Below are 23,283 nucleotides of genomic sequence, written 5' to 3'. Positions count from 1 at the left end.
TGTGGCATCTCTGTTTCAAGGCTTTCACTTTTCTTAACTCCCATTAGTTCATTTTCAGCTCCTGCTCAGGTTGTGAGATAGTGAAGGCAAGTATTCTTTAAGGTTTCTTTGTACTGGGCCCAAGCTCCTGTCCACCACCAGGGTTACCCTGCCATCTCCCCCTCCATGGCCCCAGGGCTGGTTCCTTCCCAGCAGAGTGGTCCTGGCCACTCTGTATTCGGGCCACTACTTTCTCTGCCCTTGAAGGACTGGTTTTGTGCAGGGCCCCAAGCCCTCTACATCAGTCAACTTGGAGCAAAAGAGAAAGACTGATAGTAGAGGAGTTTTATTGTGAACACTCAAGTATCACAAGGAAAGAAAGCAAAGGCATTACCAGCTTGGAAAATTAGAATTTGCAAAACCAGTCGTTAAGTAGATTTCTAAGGTACGGAACTGGAATTGTACACAGGACCGCAAGGCTACGCCCTACAGGGGTGAGTGACTGGAAGTTCGTATTCCCGCGAACACTGATTTTGAAGCCTTGTTGCTCTTCAGTGGAATCACAGAAAATCCTGTCAGACTTGGGTCATTTGTATGGATTTGGAACTTTGCTTTTTGCTTTTTTAGGAATGGAGCTATTTCTGCCTTTACTGAAGGATCTTTTGAGAACTAACTCTACGCGAACCTGGCCCTCTTTTTCTTTAATCAGGTTGTTACGGTATTTTCTGCTTCTAATTATTATGAAGAAGGCAGCAATCGAGGAGCTTACATCAAACTGTGTTGTGATATGACCCCTCGATTTTTCCAGTACCAAGTAACTAGGGCAACGTGCTTGAGGCCTCTCTACCAAAGGTATGTATGCTCCAAGGAGAATTCTGAGCGCTGCTACTGGTGACCCAGTAGAACCAGCCCAGAGTGACTAAGAGCAGCCATGAGAGTGAAGACAACTCCTTACTGGTCACTCATTGGTATAAACACAATAGAATTAGGTCCAGACACCAAGCGGTGAATGCATTCATATTTGAAACCAAGAGGAGCAATTTTCAGTTCATATGTCTCTTTAAGTGGGTAAAGCTATTAGTGTCTATGAGCAGCCTCTAATTGAATGTAAAGAAAAGAAGGTCCCCACATCCACCTGGTCCCATACCCGAAAGCCCTCCCTGTCCCCCAAACAGCCCTGTGTGTTCTTGCCTCTTGGTCGCTTTTCTACCCTGAAGTGTAGAATGACAAGAGTGGAGTGTCTCTCCGTGTGATGGCCTCCGTAGCTTATCTTCCTTTTCCCCATTCAACGTGATCTTTTTAAGAAGTTTTCATTATAAAATGAGTATGTTTGTTGTTAACAAGTGAGACCAAACAAAGATGTATACAGAAAATGCTAATGATTTTCTCTCCCCCTCCTTCTTAATGATCCTTTTTCCCAGAGGCAGCTGAAATTGATAGCCCAGAATGGACATTTCTTCCCTTTTCTTGCTCTACAAGAATAAACAAACCATTATGTTCATCAAATTTAAAAAATGTTGAGCACCTCCTGTGTATCTATCATACACTGTACCAGGCACAGATATTAGAGCAATGAGCAAAATAGGCAAAAGTCCTTTCCCTCATCCAGTGCAGATCCCAGAGGGGAAGGAGAAAGGCAGTCTGCAACATACATACTTTTTTTTTTTTTTTTTTACAAAGATAGAATCACACAGCACACTCTACAACTGACTTTTTCTCTAAAGATGATATCATGAACATTACTCCAAGTGAATACACGTAGTCCTAACTCAATCTTTCTAGAAGATGTGCCATAAAAATTATAGAGTGACAAAATCTTACTCAATTGATGGCCATCCAGCTTGGTTCCAGGGTTTTGCACTTAAAAGCAATGTTGTATAGAACAAATACTTCTTCGTGTGTGTGTGTGTGTGTGTGTGTGTATACATGCATACAGCCATAAGTTTTAGTACTTTTTTAACATAAAATTTCAAAATGTGGAGTTTATAGATTTATGGTTTAAAATTTTGCTGGATACTCCAAAAGAGTTTTAACAATCTGAAAAACAACATACCAACTTTTCCACATCCTTGTTAGTCTCAGATATTACTACACTTCTTGATTTTTGCCAAGCTGTTGGATCAAAATGGTAAATCTCATTGTTTTAATTAGCACTTTTGCCTATCTTATGTTTTTGGACATTGCATTTTTCTCTTCTTTGAATTTCCTATTTGTATTATTCCTCCATTTTACATTGGGTTGTTTGTCATTTTCTGATCAATTTTTAGGAGTTCTTTGCAAATGAGGGATAGAGGATTTTTACAGTTACATTGTATATATTTTGTCATTTTGCTTTAGTTCTATGAAATCACATTTTTGTATATAATTTCATCGTATCTTTTGGATTTTCATCTTTGTTAGAAGAATGTCTTCACAACAAGTTTATATTATATTATATTTTATTATGTTAGTAAGTTAATCTCAAATTATTTTAACAGCTTTGTTGAGGTATAATTCACACACCATGAAATTGACCAGTTTAATTCACCGATAGGATATTTATAGAGTTGTGCAACCATCGCTATAACCTAGTTTCTTCTTCTTTTCTTTTTTTAAATTTAATTTAATTTTTTTCAGTGTTCCAAAATAATCTAGTTTTAAAACATTTGTGACATTCTAAAAGGACAACTTGAACCCATTAGCAGTCACCAGTCACTTTCCTCTATCACAACTCTAGGCAACCAGTAGTCTGTTTTCTCTTTCTGTCTCTATAAATTTTACCTGTTCTGGATATTTCATGTAAATGGGATCACACAATATGTGGTCTTCTGTGACTGGCTTCTTTCACTAAGCACAATGTTTTTGAGGTTCATTAATGTAACATGTATGAATGCTTCATTCCTTATTATGGCTGAGTAATATTCCATTATATGAATAGACCACATTTTCTTTTTTTAAAATTAAATTTTTTTTAAGGTTTTAATTCCAGTACAGTGAACACATAGTATTCCCTTAGCTTCACATGTACAATATAGTGATTTAACAATTCCAGACGTCATCCTGTGCTCAGCACGAGTGCCCTCCTTCATCCCCATCACCTATTTCACCCATCCCCTCCCACCTACCACCCCTCTGGAAACCATCACTTTGTTCTCTATAGTTCAGGGTCTGTTTCTTGGTTTGCCTCCCCTTGTCCTTTGTTCATTTGTTTTCTTTTTTAAATTTCACATATGAGTGAAATCATATGGTATTTGTCTTTCTCTGACTGATTTCACTTAGCATAGTACTCTCTAGCTTCATCCATGCTATGGCAAATGGTAAGATTTAATTCTTTTTTTGGCTGGGTAGTATTCCATTGTGTATATGTATCACTGCTCTTTATCTACTCATCAACTGATGGACACTTGTGTTGCTTCCATATCTTGAGTATTGTAAATAATGCTTCTATAAACATAGGGAGGCATGTATCTCTTTGAATTAGTATTCTTGTATTCTTTGGGTAAATACCCAGTAGTACAATTGCTGGATTGTAAGGTATTTCTATGTTTAACTTTTTGAAGACCCTCCATACTATTTTCCACAGTGTCTGCTCCAGTTTGCATTCCCACCAGCAGTGCGTGAGGGTTCCCGTTTCTCCACATCCTCACCAACACGTGTTGTTTCCCGTGTTGTTGATTTTAGCCATTCTGAAAGTGCGAGGTAATAGCTCATGGTGGTTTTGATTTGCATTTCCCTGATGGTAAGTGATGATGAGCATCTTTTCATGTGCCTGTTGGCCATCTGGATGTTGTCTTTGGAGAAATGTCTGTTCTTGTCTTCTGCCTGTTTTTAAAATTTGATTATTTGTTTTTTTGGATGTTGAGTTTGATAAGTTCTTTTATATATTTTGGATATTAACCTTTTGTCGGATATGTTATTTGCAGATATCTTCTCCCATTCCACAGGTTGCATTTTAGTTTTGTGTATTGTTCCTTTTGCTGTGCAGAAGCTTTTTATTTTGATGTAGTTCCAATAGTTTATTTTGCTTTTGTGCCCCTTGCCTCAGAAGACCTATCTAGGAAAAGTTGCTATGGCTAATGCCAGAGAGGTTACTGCCTGTGCTTTCTCCTAGGATTTTTATTGCTTCGGGTCTCACATTTAGGTCTTTATTCCATTTTGAGTTTATTTTTGTGTATGGTGTAAGAATGTGGTTTCATTCCTTCCACGTAACTGTCCAGTTTTCCCAAATCCATTTGTTGAAGAGACTGTCTTTTCCTCATTACATATTCTTTCCTGCTTTGTTGAAGATTAATTGACCATATAACTGTGAGTTTATTTCTGGGTTTTCTATTCTGTTCCATTGATCTCTGTGTCTACTTTTGTGCCAGTGACATATTGTTTTGATTACTACAGCTTTGTAATATAACTTGAAGTCTGGAATTGCGATACTGCCAGTTATATTTTTATTCTTCAAGATAGCTTTGGCTTGAATAGTTCACATTTTCTTTGCCCATTCATCAGACCATCGATGGAAAGTTTTCTTTTTTCCACTTTTTGGCTATTATGAATAATAATGTTTTGAACATTGGTGGACAGATTTTCTGCATACATATGTTTTCATTTCTCTTGGGTATATACCCGAAAGTGGAATTGTTAGATTATATGGTAACTTTATTTTTAACATTCTGAGTAACTTGTAAGCTTTTATCCCCAAGGGTCTGCATAATTTTACATTCCCACCAGCAGTGTATGAGGATTCCAGTTTTTATACATCCTTGCCAACCCTTATTATAATCTTTTTTATGGTAGCCATTTTAGTGAATGTGAGATAGAATCTTATTGTGGATTTGATTTGCATTTTTCTAATGACCAGTGATATTGAGGGCCTTTGTATGTATTTATTGGACATTTGTTTATCTTCTTGGAAGAAATGTCTATATCAGATCCCTTTTCAACTTTTTTTTTTAAAGATTTTTATTTATTTATTTGACAGACAGAGATCACAAGTAGGCAGAGAGGCAGGCCGGGGGGTGTGGAGCAGGCTCCCTGCTGAGCAGAGAACCCAATACGGGGCTCGATCTCAGGACCCTGGGATCATGACCTGAGCCGAAGGCAGAGGCTTTAACCCACTGAGCCACCCAGGCGCCACCTTTTTCAAAGAAGATTTTATTCATTTATTTGAGAGAGAGAGAGAACAAGCAGAGGGAGGGACAGAAGGAGAGGGAGAAGCAGACTTCCTCCCCTGCGCAGCAGGGAGCGTGGTGTGAGTGTTCAATTACAGGACCCTGGGCTGATGGTGCAAGTGAAAGACAGACACTCAACCAACTGAGCCACACAATCGCCCCTCCTTTTTCAATTTTTAATTGAGTTATTATTCTTTTTATTATGGTGTTACAAGAATTCTTTATATATTCTATACACATCACTTATTAGATAAATGATTTGCAGATAGTCTCTCTCAATCTGTGGGATATATTTTCCCTTTCCTTATGGTATTATTTGCAGCACAAAATTCTCAATTTTGATGAAATCCAATCTCTCTCTCTCTCTTTTTTGCTTGTGCTTTTGATGTTGTATTTAAGAAGCCATTGCCTAACTCAAAGGTATGAGGATTTATTCCTATATTGTCTTCTAAGAATTTTATACATTAAGCACTTACATTTGGGTATCTGATCCATTTTGAGTTAATCTTTGTATGTGGTGTGAGGTAGGGCTTTAACTTTATTCTTTTACATGTGGCTATCTAGTTGTCCCAGCACTAGCAGTTGGAAAGACTATTCTTCTCCCAAGTAATTGTCTTGGCACATTTGTCAAAAGTCAATTGACGATAAAGGCATAGGTTTATTTCTAGTCTTTAAATTGTATTCCATTGATCTGTTTCTCTTTCCTAATGCAAGTAATACACTGTCCTGATTAGTGCAGCTTTGTAGTAAGTTTTGAAACTGGGAAATGTGAGTTGAACTTTGTTCTTGTTTTTTAAGATTGTTTCAGTTATTCTGGCACCCCGGCATTTCCATATGAATTTTAGAATCAGCTTGTCAACTTCTACAAAAATGCCAGCTGGGATTTTGTTAGGGATTATTTTGAATCTGTAGATATATTTGGTGGCCATTGCCATTTTATTTTTATTTTTAAAAGATTTTATTTATTTATTTGGGGAGAGGGAGACACAAAGGGAAAGGGTGAGACAGAATCTTAAACAGACTCCCTGCTGGGCACAGAGCCCAACATGGGGCTCAGTTTCTCAACCCTGAGATCATGACCTGAGCCAATACCAAGAGTCAGATGCTTAACCAACTAAGCCACCCAGGCCCTCCTGGTTATTGCCATTTTTAAAAGAAGATTTTGTTTATTTATTTGACAGAGACACATTGGGAGAGGGAACACAAGCAGGGGGAGTGGGAGAGGGAGAAGCAGGCTTCCCGCTGAGCAGGGAGCCAAATGTGGGGCTTGATTCCAGGACCCTGGGATTATGACCTGAGCCTAAGGCAGATTCTTAACTGTCTGAGCCACCCAGGCACCCATGGTTATTGTCATTCTATCTATTATGTCTTTGAGTCCATGAGCATGTAATATTGTTCTATTTATTTAGCTCTTTTTTTTTTTTTTTTTTTATTTAGCTCTTTAATTTCCTTGAAGAAAGTTTTGGTTTCTCTGTGTAAAAATCTTGAATTTCTTTGTTAAATTCATTTCTGAGTATTTTATTCTTTGTAGTGCTATAGAAAGTAGAATTGCTTTCTTAATTTACATTTTTGGATTGTTCATTTCTAGCCTATAGAAATACAATTGTTTTTTGTATACTGTGCAATCTTGATTAACTTGTTTATTAATTCTAATAGTTTTTAGTAGGTTCCTTGGGATTTTTTATATACAAAATCATACTATTTCTGAATGAAAATAGTTTCACTTCTTTTCCGATCTGGATGCCTTTTACTTCTATTTCTTGTTTAATTGTCCTGGCTACCCTCTAGACAATGTTGACTAGAAGTGGTGAAAGCAGATATCCTTACTTTGTTCCTGTTCACAAAAGGGACACATTCAGTCTTTCACCATTAAGTATATCAGCCATGTGTTTTATGTAGATGCCTCTCATCAGATTGAGGAAGTTCCCTTCTATGCCAAATTTATAGAGTGTTTTTATCACGAAAGAGTGTTAGAGTTTGTCAAATGCTTTTTCTGTATCTATTGAGAGGATCATGTGGTTTTTGTTCCTTTTTTAAAAATTAATATGATATTTTTAAAATTACAGATATTAAACAGACCTTGATTCCTGGGATAAATCCCACTTGTTCATGGCATATAATCCTTTTTATACATTGCTGGGTACAGTTTGCTGGTATTTTATTGAGGATTTTCCATCTATATTCATTTTTTTTAATTAAAACATTTTTTCAAGTAATCTCTATATCCAACATGGGACTCAAACTCACAACCCTGAAATCAAGAATTGTGTGCTCTACTGACTGAGCCAGCCAGATGCCCCTCCATCTATATTCATAAGAGGTGTTATAGTGATGTGTGGTTTTCTCGTGATCTTTGGTTTTGGTGTCAGGATAAAATATTGGCTTCCTATAATAATATGGGTATGTATAACAAGATGGGTAGTATGCTTAATACTTTTTTTGAGGCGTTTGTGTGATTGGTATTAATTTTTCTTTAAATGTTTGGTAGACTTCACCAGTGAAGCCATCTCATCCTGAGCTTTTCTTCGTAAGAACTTGTTCGATTACTTAGTCAATCTTTTTATCTGTTCTAAGTCTGTTCAGGTTTTCTATTTCTTCTTAGTCAGTTTTGGTAGTTTGTATCTTTATAGGAATTTATCAATTTCTTCTGGATTATCTAATTTGTTGGTGCTTATAATATTCCCTCATAACCTTTTATTTCTGTGAGGTCAATTGTGATGACCCCTCTTTCATGCCTGATTTTAGAAATTTGAGTCCTTCATTCTTTTTTTCTTGGCCAGTCTAGCTAAAGTTTGTCAATTTTATTGATCTTTTTGGAAGAACCAATTTTTGGCTTCGTTGATTTTCTCTATTGTTTTTCTGTTTTCTATTTCATTTACAGGCACACCTCAGAGATACTGCAGGTTCAGTTTCAATCCACTGTAATAAAGCAAATCTTACAATAAATCAAGTCAGGAGAATTTTTCAGTTTCCTAGTGCATATAAAAGTTATGTTTGCATTATACTGTAGTCTGTTAAGTGTGCAGTAGCATATCTAAAAACCAACATATATACTTTAATTTTATTTTTTTAAAGATTTTATTCATTTATTTGATAGACAGAGGTTACAAGTAGGCAGAGAGGCAGGCAGAGAGAGAGAGAGGAAGCAAAGCAGGCTCCCTGCCGAGCAGAGAGCCCGATGCAGGCCTTGATCCCAGGACCTTGGGATCATGACCTGAGCCAAAGGCAGAGACTTTAACCCACTGAGCCACCCAGGTGCCCTATACTTTAATTTTAAACTACTCTATTGTTTAAAAAAATGGTAGTCATCATCTGAACTTTCAGCTCGCTGTAATCTTGCTGGTGGAAGTTCTTGCCTCCACCTTGATGGCTGCTGACTGATCGGGGTAATGGTTGGTGAACACTGGGGCAGCTGCAGCAATTCCTTAACATAAGACAACAATGAAATTTGCTAGATTGATTGGCTGTTCCTTTTATGAACAATTTCTCTGTGGCATGCAATGCTATTTGACAGCATTTTGCCCCCAGTAACTTCTTTCAGAATTGGAGTCAGTCCTCTCAAACCCTGCTGCTGCTTTATCAACTAAATGTATATACTATTTTAAATCCTTTGTTGTCATTTCAATAATCTTCACACCATCTTCACCAGGAGTAGATTCATCTCAAGACACCACTTTCTTTGCTCATCCTTAAGAAGCAACTTGTCATTCATTAAAATTTTACCCTGAGATGGCAGCAATTCTGTCACATCTCCAGGCTCCACGTCTCCTCATTCTAGTGCTCTTGTTTCCAACACATCTGCAGTGACTTCCATCACTGAAGTCTTGAACCCCTCAAAGTCATCCATGTGGGTTGGAGTCAACTTCTTCCAAACTCTTGTTAATGTTGATACTTGACCTCTTCCGATGAATCACACATGTTCTTAATGGCATCTAGAATGGAGAATCCGTTTCAGAAGCTTTTCAAATTATTTTACCTGGATCAATCAGAGGAATCGCTATCTATGGCAGCTATGGCCTTATGAAATGTTTTTCTTAAATAATAAGACTTGAAAGTCTAAATTCCTCCTTGATCCATGGGCTGCAGAATGAATGTTGTGTTAGCAGTCCCAGAACCATGAATCTCACTGTCCATCTCCATCAGAACTCTCAGGTGACCAGGTGTACTATCGGTGAGCAGTCATATTTTAAAAGGAATCTTTTTCTGAGCAGTAGGCCTCAACAGTGGGCTTAAAATATTCAGTAAACCATGTTGCAAATAAGTGTGGTGTCATTTAGGCTTTGTTGTTCCATTTATAGAGCCCAGGCAGAGTGGATTAAACATAATTCTTGAAGGCCCAAGGGTTTTCAGAATGGTGAATAAACATTGCCTTCAACTTCAAGTCACCAGCTACTTTAGCCCCTAACAAAAAAGTCAGCCTGTCCTTGGAAGCTTTGAAGTCAGGCAGTGACTTCTCCTCTCTAGCCGTGGAAGTCCTAGATGGCATCTTCTTCCAGTAGAAGACTGTTTCATGGGCATTGAAAATCTGTTGTTCAGTGGAGCCACCTTCATCTGTCTTCTTTTGTGTTAATACCTATTGTTTGGTTTTAGCAACTTCACAGTAAATTTTAATGTCTGCTATAGCAAGTCCCTCTTTATTTTTCTTGTTTTTAAAAATTATCTTGGATATGCTCAGACACCAATTGCTTATGTAAAACTTAGAAATCAAAAAGAAAACACCAGTGGTAATCCTTTTAAAATTTCACAATACATGCACATACATACATACATACAAAAACACTGACCACCTACTAACAGGGTATGTATGAAGTTAGGCAATTCATTTGAAGTGGAACACATTAAAACAAGACACAGTGGTATGGTTTATGTGTCTTTCTTTCACCCAATAATTGTTTTGTTACCATAGGGTGAATACTATGGAAAGCAGTGCCATCAGGATATTGAAAGAGAGAATGCTTTCACGAAAAACTGACCTCATTCGTGCTTTCCAACTTCAAGACCGCAGTAAATCAGGTAATAAAATTATGTTATGCTTACCATTTCTTAACATACCAGCTTACATAAAAATCAGTTTTTACTTATTTTTTTTTGCTCCCTTAAGATTTCACTTTTCTATTTTTACTAACAAGGAAAGATAGAGATAAAAATAAAATATAATCCATTATGTGCTTGAAAAAAGCCATATTCCTCCTTTGCAGGAAGTTTCTTTCAACTTAAAACAACAACAACCCTTCTATTCTGGTATCTCAGACTAGATACTCCATAAGGCCCTCCTGCTAAGTAACAGCTAGCTTCTAGAGGATGCAGAATTGTAATGCATCTACCAGCCTCACAGTAAGATAAATATGTAGGAAACATTTTATTTCCTCATGAAAGGTTTTTTGAAACCATATTTGGGGCATGGAGTGGCAAGCAAGCACAAAATAGTAGATTGTCCTGAGGGCAAATGCTAATTTTGGTGTAACACTCAATCCTGAGACTAAACCATGGGATAAAAGAAAGATGGATAAGCTGAATCTGAGAGTCCTACATTAAGCCTCGGCCCTCAAAGAGGCTACGGTAGGCCTATGTTTGTAGTGCCCCCAACTCTTGGCAAGCAAATGCAAATCCATGTTCAATGGATGCATCCCTAATTTTGGCCACTAATGTATCCAGAGATTAAGATCAACCACGAGCTCATAACCAAAGATTGTGAAACCGCGAGGCAAGCTACGCCTGGGTGGCTCAGTTGGTTGGACGACTGCCTTCGGCTCAGGGCGTGATCCTGGAGTCCCGGGATCGAGTCCCACATCAGGCTCCCAGCTCCATGGGGAGTCTGCTTCGCTCTCTGACCTTCTCCTCGCTCATGCTCTCTCTCACTGTCTCTCTCTCTCAAATAAATAAATAAAATCTTTAAAAAAAAAAAAAGAGTCAACAGAAAGAACAAACTACAGATTTAATTCCCTAAAGACATCAGATATTAGAATTTTCAAATGCAAATACAAACAACTAAGAAATGTTTAATGAAATAAAAGATGGAATTGCAGACATGCATTTGAAAACAATTTGAAGAACCAAATAGGTACAAAAATATACTTGTTTAAGAAAACCCATAACAGATGGGTAACAGAAGATTAGACATTGCTTAAGAAGGAATTAGAAATATTAAGCGTTATGGACAGTAAAGTCAAGTCTAACATACATCTACTCAGGGTCCTAGGAGAAAAGACTGTAAGAGAGGATATACTTGACATGATTATGGCTGAGACTTTTCCAGAACTGATAAGCCAACTCACATTCACAGGTAGAGAGGTACAGTGTTTCTCAAACAGGATAAAAAAAATAAATACACACCTATACACACTTGTGGAGAAACTATAGGACACCAACAGCAAATAAAAATATCTCGGGGAGCACCTGGGTGGCTCAGTGGATTAAGCCTCTGTCTTCGGCTCAGGTCATGATCTCAGGGTCTTGAGATCGAGTCCCACATTGGGCTCTCTGCTCAGCAGGGAGCCTGCTTCCCCCTCTTTCTCTGCCTGCCTCTCTGCCTACTTGTGATCTCTCTCTCTGTCAAATAAATAAATAAAATCTTTAAAAAAAAATCTTGGAAGCAGAGAGAAATACACATTGCTACAAAGAGAAAACAGTTGTACTGTTATTAGACTTCTCCAAAGTTGCAATAGAAACCTGTAAACAGTGGAATCATATATAAAAAATACTGAAACCAAAACTTAGAGAAAGATACAACATGAAAACACAAGACCAAAGTTGTAACAGCTCTATTAATATTAGACAAAGTAGATTTTAAGGAAATATACATTACTCAAAATAAAAAGGGACACTTTGTAATGATAAAATAGTTTGCCAATTGAATCCATTCTAAATGTATATGTATTGATTTATAGCCTCAAAAATATATTTAAGAAAATGAACAGAACAAATAGAAGTAGAAAAATCTATCATCACATTGGGAGATTTTAATACCCCTTTGACTAAAAGAATTAACTGACAAAAAGATTAGTAGACTTTCCCTAAAAGACGTATATAGAACTCCGCACCCAACATTGCAGAATATACATTTTTGTCAAGCACAAATGGAACATTTACAAATATTGATCATAAACTGGAACAGAAGGCAAATCTCAACAAATTTTTGTATAAGAAACATACAGAATAAATTTTCTGTCATAGTGAATTGACAGAAGGTAGCCAGAAAATTCCCTGGGGCTTAGAAATAATAATATAATTCTAAACAGCCCTTAGATAAAAGGAAAAATAACAGTGGAAACTAGAATTCTGCAACTGAATGAAAATGCAACATATTGAAACTTATAAGATACAAGTTAGAGAAGCACTGAACATACATATATTTTAATATTTTTAAAAGATGAAACTAAGATCAACAAAGTAAAAAAATAAAGATTCTTTGAAGAAACTAGTAAATCTGATAAAACACTGGTAAGGAGACAGAGAAAGAGAAATAATCAATGCCAGAATTGAGAAGAGAGATGTTACCACAGACTTTACAGATATTAAAAAGCTCATAAGATGTATTATAGAAACTCTTATGCTCGGGCACCTGGGTGGCTTTGTCATTAAACATCTGCCTTTGGCTCAGGTCATGATCCTGTGGTCCAGGAATTGAGCCCTGTATTGAGCTCTCTGCTCAGCAGAGAGCCTGCTCCTCTTTCTCCCATTTGCCCCTCCCCCTGCTTGTGCATGTGCTTCTCTCTCTGTCAGATGAATAAATAAAATCTTGAAAAAAAAAAAAGAAACTCTTTCGCTAATAATTAACACTTTATATTAAATGGACAGATTCCTAAAATACGTTACACATACCCACTGTCTTGCCAAAACAGACCCAAAAAGAAATAGAAAATCTCAACAATCCTATAACTGTTGAAGAACATGGATATGAAATTTTGCAACTTGTCCCAAAGACAGCTTAGTTCAGATAGCCTCATTAACCATTACAATATACATTTAAGAATAAAACCAGTATTACAAAACTCTTCCAGAGAATGGAAATACAAGGGATATTTCCAAGATTATTTTAGGAGGTCAGCATAACCTTGATACCAAAATTCAACAAAAACATTATGGAAAAGGAAAGTTAATAGCTAATCTTGCTCATAAACTTAGATGAAAAAAATCCTAAATGGAATATTAACAGAAGGTTAAATTACAACCAAGTTTGGTTTAGTCTAGAAATGTTAGGAATTGTAGCTTGTTTTAACATTCAGAAATCAATCAGTTTAATTCACTGCTTTAACAAAATTAAAGAAGTTATGATTCTCCCAAAATAAGAAAAATTGTTGGATGTGTTCTACCTTGATATCATGGCTTCAAAAACACTTAGAAAACTAAAAACAGAAGAAAATTTCCTTAATCTCATAAAGGATGTCTAACAAAGCCTATAGAAAAAAGCACACTTGATGGAGTAATGTTGAAACCTTTTCTTCTAAGATGGGGAATGAGAGAAAGATGCTGAATAATTCCCATCCCCCAACATGTCCATAGCCTAATCCCCAGAATCTCTGAATGTTACCTTACTTATATGGCTAAAGGGATTTGCAGATGTGATTAGAACAATGATCTTGACCTAGGGAGACTACCCTGCATTATCTAGGTGGAATCGATATAATCAGGATGGTCCTTTCAAGAGGGATGTAGGAGGGGTCGGAGTCAGAGGAGAAGGTGACGTGCTGATAGAAGCAAATATTAAACAATACACCCTGAAAACGGAGGAAGGTGCCTCAAGTCAAGGAATATAGGCAGCCTTTAGAAGCTGAAAAAGGGAAGAAAATGGATCCTCCCATCAGAGTTTCCCAAAGGAACCAGCCCTGCTGACACTTGGACTTGGCCCAGCAAACAGATTTTGGGCTTCTAATCTCCAGAACTTTAAGAGAATAAATCTGTGTTATTTTAAGCCACTAAGTCTGTAGTAATTTGTTACAGCAGCAGTAGGAAACTAATACAGATGTGTACTGTCAAGATTGTTCAACACTGTATTAGGGATGCTAGCTACTGCAATAAGGCAAGTTAAATAAGATGATAAGAATTAGAAAGGAAGAAATAAAATGTTACTATGTGTAGACAACATAATCGAGTATACAGAAAACCTAAATAAAGACAAAGAAAAACTCTTAGAGTTAATAAGTGATTTTTTTTTTTTTTAATTTGAGAGAGAGACAGTGAGAGAGAGCATGAGCGAGGAGAAGGTCAGAGGGAGAAGCAGACTCCCCGTGGAGCTGGGAGCCTGATGTGGGACTCGATCCTGGGACTCCGGGATCATGACCTGAGCCGAAGGCAGTTGTCCAACCAACTGAGCCACCCAGGCGTCCCTTAATAAGTGAATTTAACAACTTGTAGAACACAATGTCAATACACAGAAATTGATTGCATTTCCATATATTAGTATATTGGTTAGAGTCTGTTGAGGACTCAGAAACCACAGCAGTCATTTGAACAGGGAAATTTAATATAAAGAATTATTAACTAGTTAAAGGTGATTAATTACTAAAATGGCTAAAAGAGAACTCTAAAGGATACAGGAATAGAAATTATAGGGAGCGGCTATGATCTCTAAGGCTAAGAAAGTGTACCCAAGGAAGGAACAAACTTAGAATAGCCCCCTACTCCCTCCAAGGCTAAGATTCAGATCTCATTGGACAGGGAGTGACAGTGCCTCACTAGGTGGGGTGGAAGTTTGCTCAGGTGTCTCATATCAAAGATGATCTATAGCTGGTGGGTCAGGACTGAAGAGGATGGAGCCACCCACTGGGGTGCCAGCAAAACCCTCTTTGGGCTGTGTACCACTGAGTCTCCCACACACTCCTGGCAAGAAAGCCATTCACTCTGGTATTGGTAAAATTGACTAGATAGTGGGTGCCAGTGCATTTCCCACACACCTCTGGCAACCATGCTGTGCTATAAAAGCAAGAAGGAAAGCATACCAGAGGTATTTCTTCTGCCAAGTCTTAGAGCATCCTTCCTGTGCCCTCTCTTGACATTATACCAGGTGCCAAAAGAGAAATATTTACAGGGTTCAGTTCCAGTATCACAAAACAGGGCAAAGAAGGGTAGATTTGGAGCTGAGATGGAATAAACTAATAACAGATAGAGCTAAGAATTAACTTTTAGATAATGAAAATCTTAAAAGATACCATTCACAGCAGATAAGCAAGAACTGAGGAACGAGCCTAATGACTGATGTATGAGATTTCTAAAATATTATTAAAGGAAATTTAAAAGGATTGGAATAAGTGGGTAGATATTACTGTGTTTAAGGGCTGAAGTTATCAAGATATAAATTCTTTTCAAATTGAATTATAGGTTCAATGCACCAAAAGGGCATGTACAAAAATGTTCTTAGCAACACTGTTTGTGATAGCCTCAAACTGGGGATAACCCTGATGCCCACCAACAGTTGAATGGATATATAAATTCTGTGTATTCACACCACGGAATGCCATACACCAATGACAATAAAGACGCTAAAACTGAATAGAAAACATGGCTGACTCTCATGGACTTTGTGTTGAGCAAAAGGAGTCAGACTCCCCCTGAAATATATACCTCGTGATTCCATTTACATATGGATCAAAAAAGACAAGAGGTTAATTATAGTGATAGAAATCAAGATGGCAGCTCTCCTTAGGAAAAGTGGGTGGTGGTAGTAATTGTGAGAGGCCACAAGGGGGCCTTTTGAATATTGACAATGTTCTTTTTTTTTTTAAACTTTGAGTTTTTTGTTTAGGTTCCAATTAGTTAACATACAGTGTAATATTAGTTTCAGGTGTGCAATATGGTGATTCAGTACTGTCACATGTCACCCGGGGCTCTTCCCCTGTTTAACCCCATCCCCCCACCCACCTGCCCTCTGGTGACCATCAGTGTGTTCTCTGTAGTTAAGAGTCTATTTCTTGGTTTGCTTCTCTCTTTTTTTCCCTGTGCTCATTTGTTTTGTTTCTTAAATTTCACATGAGTGAAATCATACGTATTTGGCGATGTTCTATTTCTTGTCCTTGGTGGTGGCTACATAGGAACTCCCTCGTGACAATTCACTGAGCTCTGAATTTGTTTCGTGAACTTGTCTGTATGTGTTGAACTTTAATTTTTAAAAAAGAATATGGCCAACAAACACATGAAAAGATGTTCATCATCACTCATCGTCAGGGAAATGCAGATCAAAACCACAGTGAGCTATTACCTCACACTTTTAGAATGGCTAAAACCAACAACAGGAGAAACAACAGGTGTTGGCGAGGATGTGGAGAAACAGGAACCTCCATGCACTATTGGTGGGAATGCAAAATGGTGCAGCTGCTATGGAAAACAGTATGGAGGTTCCTCAAAAATTTAAAAATAGAACTACCTTTTAATCTGGCAATCACACTACAGGGTGTTTACCCAAAGAATACAAGAGCACTAATTCAAAGGGATACACATGTCCCTGTGTTTATAGCAGCATTATCTACAACAGCCAAGATACAGAAGCAATGCAAGTGTCCATCAATGGATGAATGGATAGAGAGTAGTGGTATATGGACACACAATGGAATATTACTCAGCCATAAAAAAGAAGATCCTGCCTTTTGCAATGACATGGATGGAGCTAGAGAGAATTAAGCTTAGTGAAATAAGTCAGAGAAAGACAAATACCGTATGATTTCACTCATCTGTGGAATTTAAGAAATGAAAGAAGCAAAGGGATAAAATGAGAGAGAAAGAGAGGCAGATCAAGAAACAGACTCTTCACTCTGGAGAACACACTTCTGGCTACCAGAAGGAGGTGGTGGGGGAATGGGCGAGACAGGTGATGGGGATGAAGGGGGACACTGGTCATGATGAGCACAGGGTGATGAGTGGAAGTGGGGAATTTCTATATTATGCACCAGAGCTACGGTGCCTGTTGGGACAGATCACAGAGGGGAACAGGAGGAACCCAGGTTTCGAAACCCCGGGCTGTTCACTGGTTCTGCCAAGTAAGTTGCATTTCTTTACCAAATTATCAACCAATGATACGGGCTTTGTTGTTGTTGTTGTTGTTGTTGTTGTTAGGAAAACTTTCTATGGGCCAGTGGGCCTTCTCCATGGAGAACACTTTGGGGCTGAACTTACCATGGAGATCCCTGAGTCCACATCTGGTAACCACAGACAAAAATGGAAATATTAACTACATGTCCACCTTCCAGGATATCCACATTCAGAAACCTGTGAAAGAGGCAAGTGAAACGTAGCTCCAGCTAAAGTCTGTCTGGAGCGATGGGGCGCCTGGGTGGCTCTGTCGAGCTAGGCATCAGACTCTTGCTTTTGGCTCAGGTCATGATCTCATGGATTGTGGGATCGAGCCTGAAGTCAGGCTCTGAGCTCAGAGTGGAGTCTGCTTGGGATTCTCTCTCTCCCTTTGCCCTCCCCACCCCTCACACATGTGCTCACTCTCTTAAAAAGAAAAAGCAAAAAACAGACAAAACCTGGCTTGAGCAAAACACCCTTCAGACGACCTATGAGAGGAACTCAGTCCTCTGAAATGTTGGGGATGGTGCGCCTGCATGGCTCAGTTGGTTAAGCGTCTACCTTTGGCTCGGGTCATAATCCCAGGGTCCTGGGATCAAGCCTCGCATCGGGCTCTCTGCTCAGTGGGGAGTCTGCTTCTCCCTCTGCCCCTCACCCTGCTCTCATGCTCTCTCTCTCTGACAAATGAATAAATAAAATCTTTTTTTAAAAAAAGGAAAAAGAAAAGTTGGGGAGTGAGAATCATCTAATGAATGGGTGTGGCAGTCTTGGGAAAGGCCTAAGGATGCTCTCCCAGGTACATTGTGATCTGTTTGTGAAATTTGTGCCTTCTAAGGATAGGCAAGATGGAAAAAGAAGGAAAAGGCTTCTGCAAGCAAATCCATGTCAAATATATGATTCTCTGACATCCATTCTTTCATTCAACTCCCCCTTAAAATACTCAGCAGAGCCCCTGTTACACTGTAAGGGTATAGATTAGCTGACATGACATTTTATGCCTTAAAGACTTGTAAACTTTAGAATCTCTTATTAAAATGAGAATACCGCAGGAAGAATTACCAGACACCACCCCCCATACTTACTAGGTAACAACCCTTTGGCAGTTGGTTATAACACTGGGCTGAAAGGGAGCTGATGGGGCCTGAGATTGGGGTGATTGTTTGCAGGGGAGATAGGAAAGTAAGAGCAGAGGGAAGAAAAGCAAAGTGCAAGTGGGAGCGTGAAACACCCACACGGAGAAGGCTTTAGGCTTTATCTAAGAGGCAGTAAACCGTGATGGCCAAACCCATAGGCCTTGGCTTCAGGCCGCTGAGAGTCAGATCCCCTTTACCAACTATGTGAACCTTGAAAAACTGAACTTGACCTCTCTGTTTTCTAATCTGTAAAATGGGCATAATAATTCTGTTCCCCGGGCCTCCTGTTGAGGACAGAATGAAATGAAAACTCTCACGGAGGGTTTCCCATGGAAAACTCTCCTCACAGAGCCTGCACTCGGTTTTCTCAGTAAATGTTGGCTGCTGTTCCTTGCTTCCTGAATGGCATGGGCCCTGTCCCCTGACCCATGCAGGCTGCACTTGGTTCCACATACAAGAGCATGGTCTTGTCTTTGATTAATGAGGGCTGGTCCTCCAAGGAAGGCCGGTCGTCTCGTTTCTATCTGAATCACATCCTTTGAACTGGTGATAATGTTTTGTGTTTGCTACATTTACTACAATTGACCTGTGTTATTAATTCTATGTGTTTTAACACTTAGAACATCTTTATTTTAGGCTCAGTCTACTCTAATTGAAACTCTGTACAGATACCGCTCTGACCTGCAAATCATCTTCAATGTCATTGACTCTGATCACTCAGGTAAACGAGCGTCGATTAGTTCGATAGCAGTAGAAGGCAAAGGCTAATCTGTTTCTCGGAAAGCAGAATTCTGTTTTCATCTGTTGCATTCTTTGCCCAAACTTGAATTAACTTGGGCTGGGGGGATGAATAAACTTATGTTAAATATTATTATTATTATTTAGTTTGTCCAAAAACTGTATTTAAGAACTTACTGTCCCTATAGGCCTCTGTATCTATTGAACAAGAATAGCTCCTTTTATAAGTCACCAGCACAGATGAAAAGATAATTTCCGGGTGCCTGGGTGGCTCAGTGGGTTAAGCCTTTGCCTTCGACTCGGGTCATGATCTCGGAGTCCTGGGATCGAGTCCCGCATCGGGCTCTGCTCTGCAGAGAGCCTGCTTCCTCCTCTCTCTCTGCCTGCCTCTCTGACTACTTGTGATCTCTCTGCCAAATAAATAAATAAAATCTTTAAAAAAAAAAAAAAAGATAATTTCCTGGCCATTTAAACATAGTGGTTACTCCAGGCAATAAAAAAAAAAATCATCAGATACTCCCCAACTGCAGAGATCATTGAATACCAAAGGTCAATAATCAAAATATGAAAGTAAATCATTGTCTATAAAGCATGGCAGAGCCATTGTTTACCATTATCTTATTGAGGGCCAGGGTATCTTCTCCCTCTGCTTTGATGTCCCTTTCCCTCAGATAGAGCCCCACAGTCCACAGTCTACCCTCATCCCTTCGGTGCATACTAATTCCAGGTTTGGAATAATCTCAGGACCTTGAGTATAATCTGGACCTGGAATAATCTCAGGTACTTGAAAGTGACATATTGTGTCTTAAATTGACAGTCTGACTTTTTTATTTCCTTCCTTGTCTCGATGTTTGGGCATGTGAGTGAGCTTCTCATTAGGACTCTTCAATCAGTATAAGTACCCCCCCTCCATTAGGTGGGTCTTAAAACCAACACTCACACCTTCTTCTTTATTCCTTTAGGCCTGATTTCCATGGAAGAATTTCGTGCCATGTGGAAACTCTTCAATAGTCACTACAGCATTCACATTGAGGATTTTCAAGTTGATGAGCTCGCTGAAAGAATGGACTTAAACAAAGATGGAAGCATTGACTTTAATGAGTTTCTAAAGGCTTTCTATGTAGTGCATAAATTGGAGAAGTTGAACAAATCAGATGGCCAATCTCCTTAACAAGAACGAGGGCTTTCCCTCCATGTAAACTCTTGGGCCCAAATTATTGGCGCCATCTTCGCAAAACCCTTGTAATTCATAATCAGTAGTAGAGAAAGGTAGACCCCCCCATTCATCACAAGCAGATGTATAGTATTGGGTTTGAAGTCCCCATGAAGTGGTAATTGGTAAACTAGGTTAAATGTCAGCTGATAGGATTTGGCTCCAGTGTTAGGACTCATACATTGCCAAGTAGAAACTGGGTTTGATCCTAGTGTTGGCCTCTTGGACCAGGAGACCAGAGCAGTTTGGAAACATGTGAAAGGAACCCACAGAGCACCAGAGAAAAGTGCAACATGTGTGAGTGACTGAGGGATGGGAGGAGGCATACCAAACTGTTAATGGAATAAAATATGTCCATCTTTAAACTGAATATTCTTTGGAGACCATAAACCAGTGATTGTTAATCTTGGGGGAACCACCCTTGAGGGATGGGGCCCATATCGGACGCTTGGGGGAAGCTGTGGGAGTATATTGTTTGAAAAAACCTATTTTTTTTTTCTTGTCTTTTGGAGACACAAGGTGAACACAATTCAAATTGAGCCCTACAGTTAATATCGTTCGCCGCCTTCACTGGGGAGATGGGGCTTTGGTTATGCACACGCTGTGCAATTTATTCTACTATCCTGAATGCATGTCAAGCATCTAGATTTCTCTCTAAAGGCGAATATGCATTTCATTTTTTTCTAATTTTGAGAACCTTAAGATCTATCAATATGCCAGGTTAGATATCCACAACTACCTGGTACACACACCAGGAATAATGGATAAAATGTAACAAATATCTTTTTTAAATGCATAGCTGAGCTGGTAAGAAAGTAATAGAAAGCCCTAATGGGCAATAAAAAAAGAGCATAATTAAAACTGTAGCAGTACTAATGTTGGACAGGATATAGCCTTTGAGGCAAAAATATCATTAGGGATAAAAGGGGTCATTATTGAATGCTAAGAGGAATGATTCACCATGATGATAAAAGAATTACAAACACATATGCATCTAATAACATCTTTAAAATTTATAATGCAAAAATTGACGTAATTACTAGGAAAAATTGATAGAGGGAGATTTTTAATACACCTATGTCAGGAATAGACCATTTATATAACAGAACAGTGTATAGATTTTTGGACAACCTAGTTAATCCACTGAATTGTGTGTGTGTGTGTGTGTGTGTGTGTGTGTGCGCGCATGCACTCTGGAATTAATTTTAGAGAATACACATTGTTTTCAAGCACACATGGAACATTTATAAAAATTGACCCTCTACTTGACTTCAACACATATCTCAAATACCAAGCAACCAAAAACAAAGATACTACATTCTCTGATCATAATGTAATTAAATTAGAAACAACATAAGATAGCCATATTAATGAGTGAAAAGGAATACAACTGTAGCTCTACCAGAAATTGCTAAAAATAGTTCCCAAGAATATGGTGAGTAACCATTTTTAAAAATAGGTGAATAGACTGTTTCTTAGAGAAAAATGTAATTTACTAAGGCTAACTCTAGAACAGAAGGAGGGTCGGAAGAGACACAACCATTAAAGAATGTGACCGCTTTGCAGTGTGTCAGTTTGGCTAGGCTGAACCGCATTTCTCAGAATGCCTGTTCTCGTGTGTTTCCCGTTAAAGTGGGGGGCCAGGGAGACTCTGGAGTGATTGGGAAGGCCAAGGGAAGTAGCAGCCATAGTGTAGCTCGCATACACTGTTGCTGAGCTGCGGAGTCACTTTGTTGGTGTGAAGTGGCCCACAATTGCTCTAAGTTCCCCTGGATCCTCCGTCAGCTTCTCTGATTCCTGGGCCAGGTGTGTGTTAGCTCCGTGATGAGACTCCCGGGCCAGGTGTGTGTTAGCTCCGTGATGAGACAACCCGGGCCAGGTGTGTGTTAGCTCCGTGATGAGACTCCCGGGCCAGGTGTGTGTTAGCTCCGTGATGAGACAACCCGGGCCAGGTGTGTGTTAGCTCCGTGATGAGACAACCCGGGCCAGGTGTGTGTTAGCTCCGTGATGAGACTCCCGGGCCAGGTGTGTGTTAGCTCCGTGATGAGACAACCCAGGCCAGGTGTGTGTTAGCTCCGTGGTGAAGGGCGGTGGCTTCCGCAGCACGGCCTCCTCACCAACGCCAGAAACGGTAAGAAGGGACTCTGGCTGCGGCCCGTCCTTGTGCGGTGCCGGCTTGCGTGTGTGTGGGTTCGAGCCTGTGTTTCACCTTCCCCTCCTGACTACCTGCCCTGAGGAATTCGAGCTCCAACACCAGGTAAGGCGTCTTCCAGAGCCTGTTTACCCAGCTCCCACTTTTGCGTAAGCCCCTTCTGCTGGTTTTATGTATCTGTAAAACCCCGACTAATACAGAATTTTGTACTCAGAGTGGTTCCAAGAGAGCAATCTTTTTTTTTTTTTTTTTTTTTTGAGAGAGAGCGAGCGAGCGAGTGCGCGCAGGGGGAACGGCAGGCAGAGAGAGAAGCAGGCTCCCCACTGAGCAGGGAGAGCCTGATGTGGGGCTCGATCTCGGAACCCCGGGATCATGACCTGAGCTGAAGGCAGTCGCGCAACCGACTGAGCCACCCAGGCGCCCCAAAAGAACAGAATCTTGCTGAGTGCTCTGAATGTGTACTACCTGCTGTACACAGAGCTTCTGCCCCATTATCTCACGTGAAAATCCACTGATAATCCCAGGATAGTGGTTTTGAGAAACGTCCAATCTCTGGTGGTCAAGAATGAGTCTTTTTGTTGCTGCCTGAATATCATTTGGTTATCTATTTTGGAGGTTCTTTCTGGAACTCTCATCTTCTTCCTTGGGCTTCTAATCTCTGAAATTAAATGCCTTTGTTGGAAATTTTACCTAAAAATGTAGTTAGGTTTTACTGAAGATTGTTACTGAATGTTGTAAAACTCCCACTTGAAACATGAGTTATGTTCAGCCACATTTCAATTTGACAAAGTATTTATGTACAATATATAGAGAGTTGTGAAATCTCACTTTTAATTTATATTTATTACAAATGAGATGGAACATATTTTTGTTTGGCAGTCTGTTTTCTTTTAAGAAAATGCTTCTTTTCCTCATTTTTTTTTCCCT

The 23,283-nt window shown here is 39.2% G+C and overlaps 1 protein-coding gene across 3 annotated transcripts in view; it reads left to right on the top strand.

Moving 5' to 3' along the window:
- PPEF1 (protein phosphatase with EF-hand domain 1) overlaps positions 1-20,574 on the top strand; it is a 122,090-nt gene extending 101,516 nt beyond the window's left edge. For all 3 annotated transcript variants that reach the window (XM_044235449.1, XM_044235451.1, XM_044235450.1), the window contains 5 exons: positions 689-831; positions 10,027-10,133; positions 17,166-17,329; positions 18,890-18,974; positions 19,954-20,574. In XM_044235449.1, coding sequence (XP_044091384.1) covers positions 689-831; positions 10,027-10,133; positions 17,166-17,329; positions 18,890-18,974; positions 19,954-20,162 — 708 coding nt within the window. In that variant the 3' untranslated portion in view covers positions 20,163-20,574. The remainder of the gene's footprint in view (positions 1-688; positions 832-10,026; positions 10,134-17,165; positions 17,330-18,889; positions 18,975-19,953) is intronic.
- The last annotated feature ends 2,709 nt before the right edge of the window (positions 20,575-23,283 follow it).

Source organism: Neovison vison, chromosome X, assembly GCF_020171115.1.
Source record: "Neovison vison isolate M4711 chromosome X, ASM_NN_V1, whole genome shotgun sequence".
In the NCBI taxonomy this organism is placed as follows: Eukaryota; Metazoa; Chordata; class Mammalia; order Carnivora; family Mustelidae; genus Neogale; species Neogale vison.
Note: the sequence above shows the minus strand (reverse complement) of the source record. Positions and strands in the feature narration are given on the sequence as shown.